The 14,179-nt window shown below is 55.1% G+C and overlaps 1 protein-coding gene and 1 long non-coding RNA gene across 14 annotated transcripts; both read right to left on the bottom strand.

The window, feature by feature from the left end:
• Nucleotides 1-2,275: 2,275 nt before the first annotated feature.
• On the bottom strand, nt 2,276-8,667 carry FNDC5 (fibronectin type III domain containing 5). 13 transcript variants are annotated; one of them, XM_019622710.2, is made up of 7 exons: nt 8,583-8,660; nt 8,272-8,387; nt 7,954-7,989; nt 7,791-7,881; nt 6,327-6,500; nt 4,219-4,352; nt 2,276-3,821 (listed from the first exon to the last, which is right to left on the bottom strand). In XM_019622710.2, exons 3-7 carry the CDS (start codon nt 7,972-7,974, stop codon nt 3,780-3,782), a joined length of 462 nt encoding a protein of 153 aa, XP_019478255.1. In that variant the 5' UTR covers nt 7,975-7,989; nt 8,272-8,387; nt 8,583-8,660; the 3' UTR covers nt 2,276-3,779. The 13 variants fall into 13 exon arrangements, with proteins under 13 accessions (XP_019478255.1, XP_031412684.1, XP_031412683.1 ...); XM_031556824.1 differs by having other exon boundaries at nt 7,954-8,124; XM_031556823.1 differs by having other exon boundaries at nt 7,791-8,121; nt 8,583-8,657.
• A 4,785-nt stretch (nt 8,668-13,452) lies between these two features.
• On the bottom strand, nt 13,453-14,173 carry LOC116217436. Its single transcript, XR_004161981.1, has 2 exons — nt 13,926-14,173; nt 13,453-13,833 (listed from the first exon to the last, which is right to left on the bottom strand). It is a non-coding gene; the product is annotated as an uncharacterized LOC116217436 (long non-coding RNA).
• Between the last annotated feature and the right edge of the window lie 6 nt (nt 14,174-14,179).

The raw sequence follows: 14,179 nt of genomic DNA on the forward strand, positions 1-14,179 counted from the left end.
AAGTGCCCAATGGCACCGTGGGGCTGTGCTGCTATGGCCACCTGGTGACTCCATGCCCATGTGTGCAGGTTGGAAGAAAAAAGGCAGCTTTGCTGGCTCCATCTGGGATCTCAGATCCATGCTGTGTCTTTCCTGACTTTGCTGCTAATAATAAAGGCTCTTCATTTGGAATGGAGTTGCACAAAATTGGTGCTGATGCATGAGCTGGAAGAGAACCCAGCTCGCTTTCCCCGAGACGTGTGGGCTGAGAGTGCTAAGTGGGAACAGCACTGCTGTAATCTGTAGGGTCATCAGACGACTGAATCTGTGCAGATTTGTGGAGGAAACAGAAGATATTGTGGTGTAACAAGCAAGCTGATCACACTGCTGCTAAAAGAACCCTGGGAAGCAGACTGGGTTTGGTCAGGTTGTGCTGAGCTTTGTTCTGTGTGAGATTTTTCTGCAAATCTGGGGAAATTACACTTGATATAACGTGTGGCAAGATCTCCTCCTTGCTGGAGGTGCTGTCTGACTGCCCCATGAGTTGCTGTGTTTGTATCAGCACAATGTGTGTGGTGTGGTGTGTGTGATGTAACCTTTGGCAAGTATTGGCGTTAGCAATCTCTTCTTTCTGCTTACATCTCCTCCAGAAAGACACTACCAGCTGAGGTCACACAAACACTGTGCCGTGTGGGTGCTTCCTTCTCCGGTGCAGTGAAGGGTCAGTGAAGATGCTGATGCTCCTGTTAGATGGGAGCGGAGCTGGCGTTGTTCCTGGCTGTGGCTCAGGAGATGCTCTGGGCAGTGTTTGCTCCACACCACGGCTCACTGCTACCGAACTCATGGGGGAGGAATGCAGGGCTGAGCTGTGCTTGTGGGCATCGTATTGCAGTGCTTGGAAGGATGCAAATGGTGCTCAGCTTCAAGCAGGCACGGCATGTGCTGGCAAAGCATTCTGTTTTCAGCTGCTTGCTCTTCACTGTGCCCGTGGGCTCTGCTCGCTTGGTTCCTGGGATGAGCAGCCTGCAGCAGGGCTGGTTCAATGAGAAACCGTCCTTGCAGGGCTCCCTGGGATCCCCCCATGCCCTCCTGCTCCCCGTTAGCATTCAGTGAAGCCTCCCTTCTCCAGCCCTGCTTCCAGCCCAGCCTCAATCTGCAGTCAGGGCAACGCGTGTAGGGAAGCGTGGGTCACCTTTGGGGTGAGTGCTTCTGTCGTTTCTTTCCTCCTTGATCCCTTCCCTTTTTTGGCTGTAAAACACCCCTGTGTCACACAGGGATTATTTTTGGGCACTGCTGATGAGAACGAGGTGACTTTTCCTGACGCTGACTTAGGATCGAAGTCACACAGCCCAGAACCCTCGTGGTGTCTGACCCCAATGGATTACGGTGGGAAACAGCAGTGAAGACTTTGATGGTTGTGAATCTGAGAAAATCGGATCTCCTTTTCCTTAAAGTGGGAAACGCCTTTTCCTAAGGTGGTTCCTAAAATGTGGACTCCCTACATCGCTTTAATTCACAGCTGTTGAAAATGTTTCCTCTAAGAGAATCACTAGGAGGTAATCGTGCAGTCCCTCTCTGATGAGCTGAGCGGCTGCCAGCCCGCTTCTGTCTCTTCTCATTAATGGCATTATTACTTTACCTTTAAAGCCTGCAGTTATGAAACATAACCATAACCCTTTTGCCTCCTGCCTCACCGTGCAGCCAATTCTGAATTCTGAGCGAGTGGTTATGCTTTAAATTTTAATTCCCCATTTCCACCAAACGAGGAGTGAGCGCATCTCTGTTAGGAAAGATGTGGCTTAAACCTGTAAGTGGGAAACGGCAGCAGAGAAAGGGATTCGGGCTGAATTACCAGGAACAACCGCCTTTGTAAACAACACATGATCTCCCTCCCCCAAAGCCGCCAAATTAGCAGGCTGATTTCCTCACTTGCAGCCCTTTGTGGGCTGCCTGCTCGGCTGTCTGCTCCAGGATTACGAGGGAGCATCTCCCTTATCGTTTTGCACATGCTGCACCATCTGTCCTAAATCTCCCTTTATAGGGTTATGGATTCCAAACGGCGTTTCTTTCGTGGGAGATAACAGCCACGTCTGAAGGGTCTCACCGGGTACGGCTGCAGTGCTTTTTGTGCCTCCAGCCCCTATATTTTTTTCCGCCTTCATTCCACAGCCACAGAACTCGGAGCCGTTCTGGTGTCCCACACCCAGAAAGCCTACGGTTACTGCGGCGTGGGAAGTCCCCGTGTTCTACCCCGCGTGAGTTCTGCTTGAGGTGGGCAAATACAGGGGATTGCGACTTCAAACAAGACACACCTTTGATCTTTTATTGTACGTTATAAAATGTTTATTGCTCTGTCTGTATCAGAGGTGTTGACCTCTCCCTCTCGGTGATGGAGGAGTTCTGGCAGAGGATCCCTGGAAGAGACCACGGGTTGGCCTGGCGCTGGCTCGGGGAAGCCCTTCTTGTCCACAAAGCCGGGCGGATTCCTGGTGCCGCCCCCCCCCCCGTTGTCGGCGCTGCGGAGGCGGAGCGGCGTTGGCTGCCGGCCGGGTTCCGCGCGGGGACTTCAACTCAGGTGCGGTGTAAAGAGGGTAACGTCCTCCTCAGGCCAACCTGTCTGATGGAGCAAACAGGACCTTGCCTCATCCCCTCGTGCGTGTGGAGTGGTTTTGTGGAGCGGGTAAATCCGGATAGCCCATGGCACGCTGCCGGAGTCCATCTGTTCCATGCGATGCACGCCCAGGCGTCCCAGCAGGGAGGAGACCCGGCCCCTTCCGTGCCCCCCGTGCGTGGGGGGCTGCCGGCATCACGGAGCACAGCCAGGCCTTCCTCTGCTCCTGTGAGGAGAAGCCGTTAAGAACTGAAGCCCTCAGAAAAAGGTCCCTTAGGCAAAAGCCTTCTGCAACAAATGGCCATTGCCACCGAGACCTTGCATAGCGACCGGTATCGTCAGGTTTTTTTCTTTCTTTTTTCTGTTTTTTTTTCTTTCTTTTTTTTTTTGTCTGACTGGCTACGTCTCGATGGAGTGTTCTCACACTGCAGCTGCTGAGAATACCACGAAGAAGATGGTTGGATTTATCCTGGAAGCTGAACGGGAACTTCTGGTGCCCCCTCATCCTGGTCTGCGCCCCAAATGTCTGAGATGCAGAACGGCACCGTGTGATGGGAGGCAGCGGTGCTGGAACCCGGCTGGGGAGCAGCCAAGGGAGCCCCGCAGTGGGACTGCAGCCCGGGGTGCATCTCTTCCTTTGTTTCTTATCAACCCCGCCTGTGAGACATTGCACAGCACGTGCCAATGGAACAAAGCAAGCTGAGAGCACAAAGCAGCGCACGCCTGTCTGCAGTGGGCTGCCGGCCGTCGTTCCTGCTGGCTCGGGGGCAGTGCTGGTGAGCAGTGCTGGAGCTCACAGCGGTACAGCCGAGATGGGGCGACGGTGAGACGGCGCTACAACAAAACATTGCACGTTTCCAAAGATGAGAAAATTGTTCCAGGAGACGGAGTGTGAGGGTGGAGAGCATGAGAGGCCGCTGCCGTGCAGTGATCCATGAGTCCCACGCAGGACTGCAGGCAGCAGCTCTCACTGGTGCTTTTCCATCTTGGTTGGGTTTGGGTGGTTTTGTTTTTGCAGGGTTTTTCCTTCCGGTCAGATGTTTGCAGAGCACAGATAAGGAAGGAGCTGTGCCATCAAGTGACAGTTGCTGGGTCCCCTTCCCAATCGCTCCGATGCATTTCACCTCCCGGTCATTGAGGCTCAGAGGCAGAAGTGAGCGTGAGAAGTGGAGTCCGTCAGCAGCAGCTGTTATGCCTCAATGATGTTCACTGAGGGTTTGTTTTTTGGGAACTGGGAGAGAGGAGACAAAGGAAGAGAAGGTGGATAGAAATAGCTGGGGAGCAAAAAAATACCCACGTTGGGTCTGTGCAGTATGTGAGAGTTCTTGCTGTGTAAAAGCGCTCGCTCCCATCCCCTGTTGGTTGTGAAGAAGGCCGGTGTCGGCTTGATTTGTGATGGTCTGCTTGTAAATGTGTGTGTATTAGAGAGCCATCTCTAGTAACCAGGAAATGTAGTGCAGTGGGTGCTGGTGCCTGCACATGTGGGGGATGCTCAGGCTGCTAATGGTGCTGCAGTGTTGGCGTGCATGGAAGCGAAGGGGCATTGCCTGCCTGCATCCCTGGGGGGATGGGGGGGGGCTGCTGGGAGCTGCTGGGAGCTCCTGCCTGCTGCAGCCCCCGGCACTCACCTTGCTGCGGAGCAGCCCCCCGCCCTGGTGCTCAGGGGTGCTGTTCTCTGAGGCGCTCTTGGCTTTCTCCTTGCTGTTGTTGGGCTCGTTGTCTTTGATGATGTCGTACTGCCTGCAGAACAGGGCGATCACACCTGGTGGGGAGAAAGCATTAGTGAGCACGCAGAGGAGCTCAGTCTGCAGAGCTCTGTGCTTGCCAGCCAGCTCTGTGCCTTCTGGTGGAGATCACAGCATCATCCTCGCTTGCTCCTTTCTAACGGAGCTCCTCAGCCCTCCGGCTGCTTCCTACACGAGTTCTGTCTAACTACATTGGCAAGGGAGGAGAGAAGCTGAAGGCTAAGTGGGACGAGTGCTTTAAACCCTGTGTTTGTGTGGCGATAGCGCTGCCTGTGTGGTTAGGAGGGATCTTTGCTTTGCAGGCACGGGAGCTCCTGGAATTTCTGGTTGGTGGAAATGTGCCTTATGGCCCTTTCCTCTGGGAGGCTCTGGAGCTGGCAGATGCAGGGCAGGCACCCAGCCTGCCTGTGTGCAGTGTCAGCCTGGGCCTCCAGCACAGCAGGGCAACATCTGCAGATATGTAACAGTGATGGCAGCAGAAGCTGCCAGTGGAAATTTCCTCCCACACGCACAATTAGCACAGGAAGAGGAAAGCAGGGGCAATCGTAACGAGATGGGAAAGGCTGCAAAATCCCTGTTTTCCCCCACTTTGCTTCAAAAATGTAATTCCTGTCTGAGGGGAATGGTGGTGTTAGTGGGTCCTTCACTGAGATGCTGATCCGAGTGTCAGGCTGTGCTAAATGGAGATGAATCGGTTCTTCTGTCACTTTGTGTAATTACTCATGATTGTTTTTACTGGCAGGGCACTTAAATTGGGATGTGCAGAGATAAAAGTTGACTTAAATGCTAAAAAGACCATGGGCTGGAGGTTTTTTTGTAACCTCAATTTAGGTCTAATTCGGTGATCATCTCTAGCAATAATTGCCTCCCAGTCCCTGCAAATGTGAACAGCAATGCATGATCAACTCAGGACTTTTCCAGCAGTCTTTTATGGGTCATAGATTTCCCCCAATGCTCATTTCCCAGCCTGGCAGTTTCCTTGGGTTGCCTGAGCCGTGCCCCCCCTGAACCCCTCAGGCACTCTGTGAGCGTGGAGCAGCTCTGCCTCATGAATGTTTGACACTGGGAGGGAGCAGCAGCTGAGTGGCAGCCTGGGGAGGCTGTGGCTCAAAATAGAAAACAAACATGCAAACTGTTTTTTTCCCATCAAGTCATGCATGTGATTTCAAATTGAACGAGCCGAAGGGCTGGCTGATGCACAAAGCCAATGGGGTCGGACTCGGGGCGTTTTCCTCTCCCTCTCTGCTGCCTTAAAGCATAGGAGTGAGGTCTGTCCTGAGCACAGTTTGGTATGAGATCTATTGAAATGTGATCCCAAACCCTCGTTGGAGAACTGTTTTCTATGGAAATGCCGTATCTCTGTACTTGCTACAGAAAGCCCTAGTGAGAGATCCTCGTATTGAAGGAGTGCATCTGCTTGGTGCTCTGCTGGAAGCTCTGCTCCAAAGCACCTTTCGGGCACTGCTTTCAGTGATGCTGCTCACCCTCCTTCCCCACCATCCCAACCTTGCAGACTTTTCCTTCCTTTTGGTTTATGTGCTTCTGCTAATGTTCTCCCATTTCCTGTTAAATGCTGTTCTATATGTTTAGTACAGAATTTTAGAGGGTCTGGGCTTATCAGTGTTCGGATGTTGGGAGCCATTTGTTCTTTACACACTTCCTTTGTTTTAATTGCTTTTGCAGTCAGTTTTAGTGTAAGTATAATAGTTGGCACTGAGAGGGGACTCCTGACATCTGATGTGTCTGAACTTTGGCAGAACTCGTCAGGGAATTTCTGTTTTGCACGAGAGTTGAAGTCATAATAAGGCAGATAATTGCTGTGACCTGCGCTGTCTGAAGGGCTCGAGGCGTCCTGGTGGAGGGCTGATGGCATTAGCATCAGTGCTTCCTGGAAAAATGGAGCTTACAGGATTAGCCATGCTGAATTAGACAATTGGTTCATCAAGTCTATCATCTACGTGGTGCCGTGCCAGCTCAGAGCACTGATTCACCTGATTGCAGCTCCTGGGGTGCAGGGGCCGCACGCACACAGGGCAGGGAACGACGTGCTTGGACAGAGAGATGGAACTGACCTGCCCACATAAACAACACCACCACAATGATGAGTATTTCCCCTGCACGCAGCTGTTGGTTTTTCTTCGCCATCTCCTTCATCGTCACCTCATCTGCACAGAGGGAAGAAGAGCTGATGAAACACCAAACTTGGGCGCAGCCGTGGCCGCGGGCTCAGCACCGCGCTCAGCTCGCACCATGAGCGCAGCCGCTGCCCCGCACTCATCCCTGCTGGCAGGAGATGGGGAGAGGGAGGAGAAGTGGATGGGGATGGGCTGACCCGCACTGCCTGGCTCTGTGGCAGCTCACTCTGCTCTCTGTTGGAGCCGTCTGTGCCTGTCACAACGCCTTGCACGCTTCAGCAGTTCTCTCCCAGCTCAGCACAAGGAGCCAGGCACGGCATTTCTCAGCGGAGCTGTGGGGTTCAGGGATGCACTGAGACTTTTTGCGGGGCGTAATGCACCTCCTCGCCTTCAAAGCACTAAGAGGATTACAGCTTAGGCCTCCAGGGAGGGATGCAGTGCTCCTCTTAGTGCTTTCAGATGAACAGTAATTCTGTGTTTACAGACACCAAACCGTTTTGGCAGAAAGAGCCAAGAACTCGCAGCATCCCAGCAACTGTGGCCAAAAGCCCTGCAGCAGGCTGAGCCCTGGGTCAGCAGTAACCCCTGTAGTCTCAATCCCTGCGCTCCCCAGCCCTGTCTGCAGCAGAGATTCTTCCTGTGAGCAAACTCTCCCCATCTGGTTTGGCTTAAGGGAAATGAGGGAAGGAGCTGCTGGGCAGAAAGTGCCCGATCTCATCCATGGAGGTACTCAAAACCCAACTGGATATGGTCCTGGACCTCCAGCTCTGGTTTACCCTGTTTGAGCAGAGGTTGGACCAGATGATCTCAGATGGTCCTATCCAACCTCAGCAATTCTGTGACTTGGCATCAACTTGAAGTGTAAGAAAAGCGGCATTCCTGACTTGTAAGAATGCAGGGCACTCTGTTCCCAGGCTGGAAACTTCTTTGCTTTACCCATTAAATCTGAAATAGAGGAGTGGGCAGCCAGCCTTTGGCAGTAGTGGCTGCTGACCTCTTGGTGCTATTGTGCTGAAGCAAAGGAACCTCATCTTCATCTTGGAGGTATGCGGCCGCTTTCAGTGCTGGGGTGTAGCTGCATCGGAATGCTCATGCAGAAGTGTGTTTGTGCTGGGCTCAGCCCTGACAGCAGCGCAACCGCAGCATCTCAGTGACTGCTGGGGATGCTCAGAGCATCCCACGTGTCTGTGCAGGGCTGTCAGAGGGCCCTCAACCCTGCGTGCAACTGGCCCAGCTATCTTCATTGCACGGGGTCCGTCCTTCCTTCCTCCCTCAGAGCCCTGCGCTGTCTGGGGGCCACAGGAACTCACCCACACTTGCCTTTATTTTTAGAAGCCAGTTTCTCAGCTTCCCTGGGGGTCTTGAAGAGGACTGGCTCACTGGCAGGGCTCTGGCCTTGGATGCTGATGGCCTGGACATGCACAATGTACTCAGTGTCCTCCTCTAGGTCCCAGAGGGCACAGGAGCGGGTGGTGGTGTTCACCTCCTGGATGAAGCGCAGCATCCGCACGTCCTTCTTCTGGAAGCCGAGAGAGGAGAGCACAGAGTGGCAGAGGGACCTCCTGCGTGCACTGCTGGTGTCTGAAACCACCGCTTCCTGCCCTGTCCACCATGGGCACGGAGACCTCTGCAGCGAGCGGCACACCGAGCGCTGCTGCAAGGAGGATGGGAAGCAGTTCCCCCTCAGACCATGGGACAGGACGAGAAGGAATGGCTCACACTGCGATGAGAGAGTTTGGAAACTGAGGGGACCTGGGGGAAAATGAACGTGACCGCAACTGGGGAGCCATCGGCATCGTACCTGCTGGGAAATGGCAAATCCGATGACAACTTCGTCCTCCAGAACGTCCCAAGTCACTACGGCTGAGTTGGCTTTCAGGTGTTTGACTGTGACGTTGACCGGAGCCGATGGGCTGTCTGCAAGGAGGGACACAGAGCTGCGGCTGAGGGCAGGAGATGGAGTGCGGGCAAGGAGTGGGGAGGGACGGGGGGAGCAGAGGAAACGTGAGGTCTGGCCGTGGTCTGAGGTGCGAGAAACTGAGCTGCAAATGGCCTTCCTGCCAGCAGCTCTGAGCGTGGGACCTGGAAATGGCAGATCCACGTCTTAATTACCAGCAAGGCTCTGGAGCTCTGCGTGAGGGTGAGTGGCACTGGGCACATGGCATATCTGCGCTCACACCCCAAAACAATCGGAGGATGTCTGAGCACTGATGAGCTCACACATCTCTTCTCTCTCAGCCGCGTGCCATGTTTTCTCTGCTGCGTCCCATTACAGTCTGACAGCGACAGCTGGGAGGAAATGCAGAATCTGTCTGGGAGGCATGAAAGCAGAATGAGAGCTCTGGAGGTTGGAAATAGAGGTAGTAAATAGGGGCGTTCTTTTTGCTTTTCCTTGTGAGTTTGTCAGAATCTTTTTATACACGTTTCTGTATTTTGCACACTGATGGTTCTCTGATGGTCGGAGGACTTTCCCCACCTTCCCCTCCATCCACTCACTGCTGCCAGAACAGCACACACTGCAGCAGCCCCTGATGGACTGCTGTGATGTGGAAAGGCCGGGCCACGAACCAGAGGTGGTAAATGCCACCCGGATTGCTCACAGCCCCAGGAGGTTGGTATGGTGAGAATGGGCCATATTTCCTTGCATCAAAGAGTTACACTTCTCTTTTTAACCACTGCACGGTGCTGCCCTTCTGAGGTTGAGGTCAACCCCATCAGAAGGAGACGTGTGCACATCTCCAGTGACACTTGTTGGGTTTATAGTCAGCCCTGGATGCCTGAATGTGGCTGGAAATGCTCCAGCCGGAGCCTCAGTGCCTACTGACAGCTGACCTCGCTCCTGGTGAGCGTTCCCTTGGGAAGAGAGAATGAGGGAGCACGGGACACCTCAGTGAAGGTCAGCACTGCTCTCTGAGCAGAGCAATGGTGACGTATTGCTGCCTTCTCTCCGCAAACAGCACCTGGTGCAGCTGCTATGCAGTGAGACCCCAAGGATCGCCCCAACGCCGCTCCCCTCCCAAGGCAGCTCCTCCCCATCCCCACGTGCTGACCAGAGGACCATCTAATTTTAGCACGGAGCAGTCAGCAGACGGAATGCACACGGGAAGGGCTGTGAGTCATGGCTGATGAATGTGCTGGAACACATGGAGGGTGCGGTGGGGCTGGAGGTGACAGACAAAGCAGTGGGGCTGCAGCCGGGCACCTCGCCCCGCTCCCAGCGCAGCTGTGCTGCTAAATCCCAGCAGGGTCGCCTTGCCGGGGTATTTTTAGGAGGAGTCGCCCAGTGTGGGTTGAGGAGGGCTTTGGAAAGAGAAGGATTAACCTTGTGGGGAGCAGAAAAGCTTCACATGGGGAAAAGGGAACGCGGTGCAGCGCTGCGTCCCCACTGAGACGTGTGACCTTGGGGGGGCACAGCACAAAAATTGCCAAAGTCTCTGTCCTGCTGACATAGAGCGTGGGGGAGGTGGGGGCGTGAAGCAAGGTGAAAGAGGAGCCCTGGGAGGTGGGAAGCAGTTGGCAGAGCTGCAGCTGATGCCTGGAGCCTGCGGAGCAGAACGGGGCGCGGGCAGCAGCTACAGCTGGGAGATAACACAGCAATATCCAGATCTGAGCGTCTCTCCTTCACTACTACAGAGCAGCAGCAGCTACACACAAATCAGAGGTGTCAAATCAGTACGGCAGCGATATGAGAAGAGAATGCAGCACAGCGTTTGACAGAAGTACAAAGCCAGGAAGATGAGTTCCCTGCTCCCAGAGCTGAATGAAGAATTGGTGACCAAAATTCCAATCCGTGAGGATGCTCTTCTCCCACTCCCAGGAGGTGTGTGATGAGATCACGACTTCCCCAGATCTGGTCGCTGCTCTGAGGTGCTCTGCCAGCTGTGGCTCCAGCTGTGCCATGGAGCTGAGCGCAGCGGTTTCTGTTTCCCTGCAGGATGCAGAGGGTCGGCATCTCCCGCAGGGCCGAGGGCTGCCAGATCCAAAGGGTTTGGTTCCTTTTCGCCTCGCTGTGACTCCTGGGAGCTGCTGCTGTGTGGGGGCAGTGGGGTGGGCAGCCCTAAGGGCGATTCCTGTCAGCACGGAGCTCGCTGTGCATCAAACCTTTCTCCTGTGTGTTTACTGAGTGCCCCTTCCCTGCCTGCTCCATACGGAACTCACGGTGCCAGATTTCTTAGCAGTGTGGCTTCACCACGGCTCGGGGCCTGCAGCGCCTTCTGGAGCAAATCATACATTGCAAAAAGTCAGAGCTTGGCCCATTTGGAGCTGCGTGCGGGGCTGAGGAGATGCTCTCAGTTTCATGTCAGCATCCCCCTGTTGTATGGGGCTGTGACTGACTGAGATGAAAACGAGGTGGTTTTTAGTGAGGAACGGTTGCTTCACAACCTCTGAGTTGAGGCTTTGCCTCTTTGCCTCTGCCTTGTTCCCTTCCACAAGGAACCTCTGTGAGGCCCTTTTAGCAGGTGTGGGTTGGGGCCATCTCTGTGCAGTGAGGAGCTGTGAGAGGCAAAGATTACTCTTAATCCTTTCTTAGTGCTGGGAATTCCTTCTGGCCTCTCATTAAATGCTCTGCTGATTGTTAATGGACTTTTATTTGGGAGAGAGGGGAAAAAAAATCTGACACAACTACTTCAGAGCTTTGGGTTGATTCCTCCCTGGCTTTTTGCTGTTGGTGCAACACAAGGAACAGCAAACCAGCCACCTGTGCTGCCCTCATGGTGACTGCTGCAGAGCTGCGTGGGACACGTCTGCCCCATCCCCCTGCTGCCACATCTGCTGCTTCTGAGCTTGGAAGTGCCTGAATTCAAAAGGGCCACACGGGCAGGGCGAAGGCGATGGACACGATGTATGTTTGTTCACCGAGCCCCCCTTCCCCACGCAGCTCCTTTGCTGCTGTGCACAGGGGGTCACATCCGACCCCGGCAGCTCTGTGCTCCTGCGCTGCGACCTCTCCTGCAGACAGAGGGATGGAGGGGTGCAACCTGTGAAGGAGGGAGCATCGCTACGTGATGCTCTGTGAAGCACCACTGCCCGCCCATCGAGCGTGAGCACAAAGCCCTGCTTTTACTGCATTCAGAGCCGCTCTCTGCTCTCCCAGCATGGCTCCCTTCACTGGGTGTAATTGCTTGTCAGCTTTATGGGGTACGTAGGCAGGCTGGCGTGCCGTTCAGCTTCCCTGAGTGCTTTAATGAGGAGAGCCTGGGGGGCAGTGGGAGGGAGTGGGGCACAGCGCAGCCCTGTGCCCGGTGAGCGGGGCTGTGTGGGAGCACTGCAGCCTCGGAGAACACAAAGAGCTGCCCCTGGTGCCTCCCTTTGGGACAAGGGGAATTATTTCCTGCTGCTCGCCCACTCCTCGTGCAGGCAGCACGTTAGCAGGCAGCCCCAGCTCTGTGCCTGGTGGTGGTGCTCGCTGTGCTCAGCCTCTGGCATTGCTCTGGGTGGGAGGAATGGGGCACATCAGCCTCGTGGCCATCGCTACCCTGGTGAGTGTTGGTGCTGCCCAACCTCTGTCTGTATCCCAACTCAATGCTGGGTCATTGCGGTGTTTTATCTGGGAACCAAACGTCCCAGCAGCGTTGGTGCCATGGTGTGGCAGCTCAGTGCAGCTGTGTGACATCAGAGCAGTGGGGTGGCTGGCAGTGGGGTGGCCCAACACCCTGAGCTTCGTACCCAGAGCTCTGGCTGCTCCCGTGCCCAACACCTGAGCTTTTACTGCATGCATAAAGATCTGCGTGTTTTGCTGCTCCATGTGTTTATGCTTTTAACTGAATTATGCTTGAGTCAGATCTTAATTTGGCCTCTGGGTTCTTTATAGGACAGGAGGGGTTTATTAAACAATCGATGTCAAATGAGCATCACACAGCACCAGCACATGGGCACAGCCCCATGAAGGTCTGAGTCCTGCCGTGGTGCTGTGCACGGTGTGTGTGCAAGCAAAGTGCTCTGCAGGAACCCTCGCTGTCCTCCCTCTGCATGTTCCCAGCAGGAGACAGTGCTCAGAACAAGACAGCACAGCACCATCCCTGCTGGGAGTCTGACAATGGGGTCACAAACCTCCACACTGCAATTAAACCTCTCCTACACTGAAAGCAGAAATCAATACGGTGCTTACGCCACTCATCAGCTGGCCAGGAGTCTCTGTGGCCCTCAGGAGCTGGGAAGGGGCTGCAAAGAAGTGCTGGAACTGCTGCTGTGCAGAGCTGCTGTGTCGGTCCTGCACGTGGCCTGGCCACACTGTGGGGCTCTGGGCTGGAGCTGCACTGGGGCTGAAGCCTCTCCTAGTCTGGTTTGTCGGACCTTTCCCTCCACTCCACAGAAATCTCTCTGACCCAAGCTGCTCTGTAGGGATGCTGTTTGCCCTGCAGAGCTGTTGGGATGAGGACTATTTTGAGTCCTCTCCCCACTGCCTTGCAGCATTCCCCTGCTGTGCAGCCCCACACCTCCTTTTTCCACAGCCCCGCTGCCTCAGCCTCGAGCTCTGCCTTTTGCCAGCCCCGCAGTGCCAGAAGGGAATTCCCACCATTTCCCCTGGGTCATTGCAGGGATGGCAGCTTTCAGCCTTAACGGTGCATTCTTTGACAGCTGCCTGTGGGAGCTCTGGGTGCAAGGGCAGGAGAGCTGAGCCCCGCTGGGGCTGGGTGCCCCTCCATGAGTCTCTCCGATGCCTCTCGGCTCACTCACCTCAATGGCCTCATGGCCACGTGCTCAGGTGGTGTGGCAGCCACAGAGCCGATGGGGACACTGCCACCACCTCTGTGTGACCTTGGGATGAACACACCATGCCCACGTCCCTTTTGTCCCTACCTGTACCCCCAGCTCATGGCCCCTGCGGAGCTGGGAGGAGCAGCCCCAAGGTCACACAGCTTCACACACCCAGAACTTTTGGGGTCACATCCCCACTGCACAGTGCTGGCACCAGCAGGGCTGCACTGCCCAAAACCTCACAGGGACCCAATGGCCATGGCTGCTGCTGGGGAGACACAGCTCACAGCTCTGTGTTTATTTACTCTCCATCACTGGCTGAGGTGATTCAAGGATAAGGAAGAGCAGGGGAAGTGTCCCAGTTTGTAGGAAATCAGGAAGGCCGATTGCAGATGCGCTCTTTTCTCCATCATTCTCTCCTTTTAGGAGTGTTTTGTTCATCTCCCCATGTCTTTCCCTTCAGCATGCTGACGTCTGGCCAAGAATGTGCGTGTCAAACCCAACAGCGTCCCGAGGGGATCCTGCAGCCCCAGCGTGGGTGGGCTGTGGGTGGCTGTAACCCCACAGCTAACAGAGCCACAGAGCACAGGAATTTCCACTCCTTGGAGCCGTGCGTGGCTGACAGTTACCCACAGCCTCCGGGAATGTGAGCTATTCGGGCGTTCTGCAAATCAAAGCAGCTGCTCCATCAGACCCCGCAGCCTCCGTGCCGAGCAGACAGAGCGGGCAGGGCCGGGGCCGGGGCTGAGGGCTCACGGGCAGCTCCCAACAGCGCTGCTGAGACGTGGCACCTGCTGGGCGCTGAGGCGAAGGCACAGCTTGGCTGGAGCAGGACCCGAGCGCTTCCTGCTTGTGTCAAAAACAGGACAAACCCCCGGGGACCTCCATCCTCCCCAGAGGTCCCCTTGGAGGACCAAATCGCCTGGAAGCGTCACAAGGCCGGGACGCTCCGCGCTCCACAGGACAGCTCAGAGGGGCTCTCCGGTGCCGACACGCGTGGGCACCGCGCC

The sequence above is a fragment of the Meleagris gallopavo genome, chromosome 25, assembly GCF_000146605.3.
Source record: "Meleagris gallopavo isolate NT-WF06-2002-E0010 breed Aviagen turkey brand Nicholas breeding stock chromosome 25, Turkey_5.1, whole genome shotgun sequence".
In the NCBI taxonomy this organism is placed as follows: Eukaryota; Metazoa; Chordata; class Aves; order Galliformes; family Phasianidae; genus Meleagris; species Meleagris gallopavo.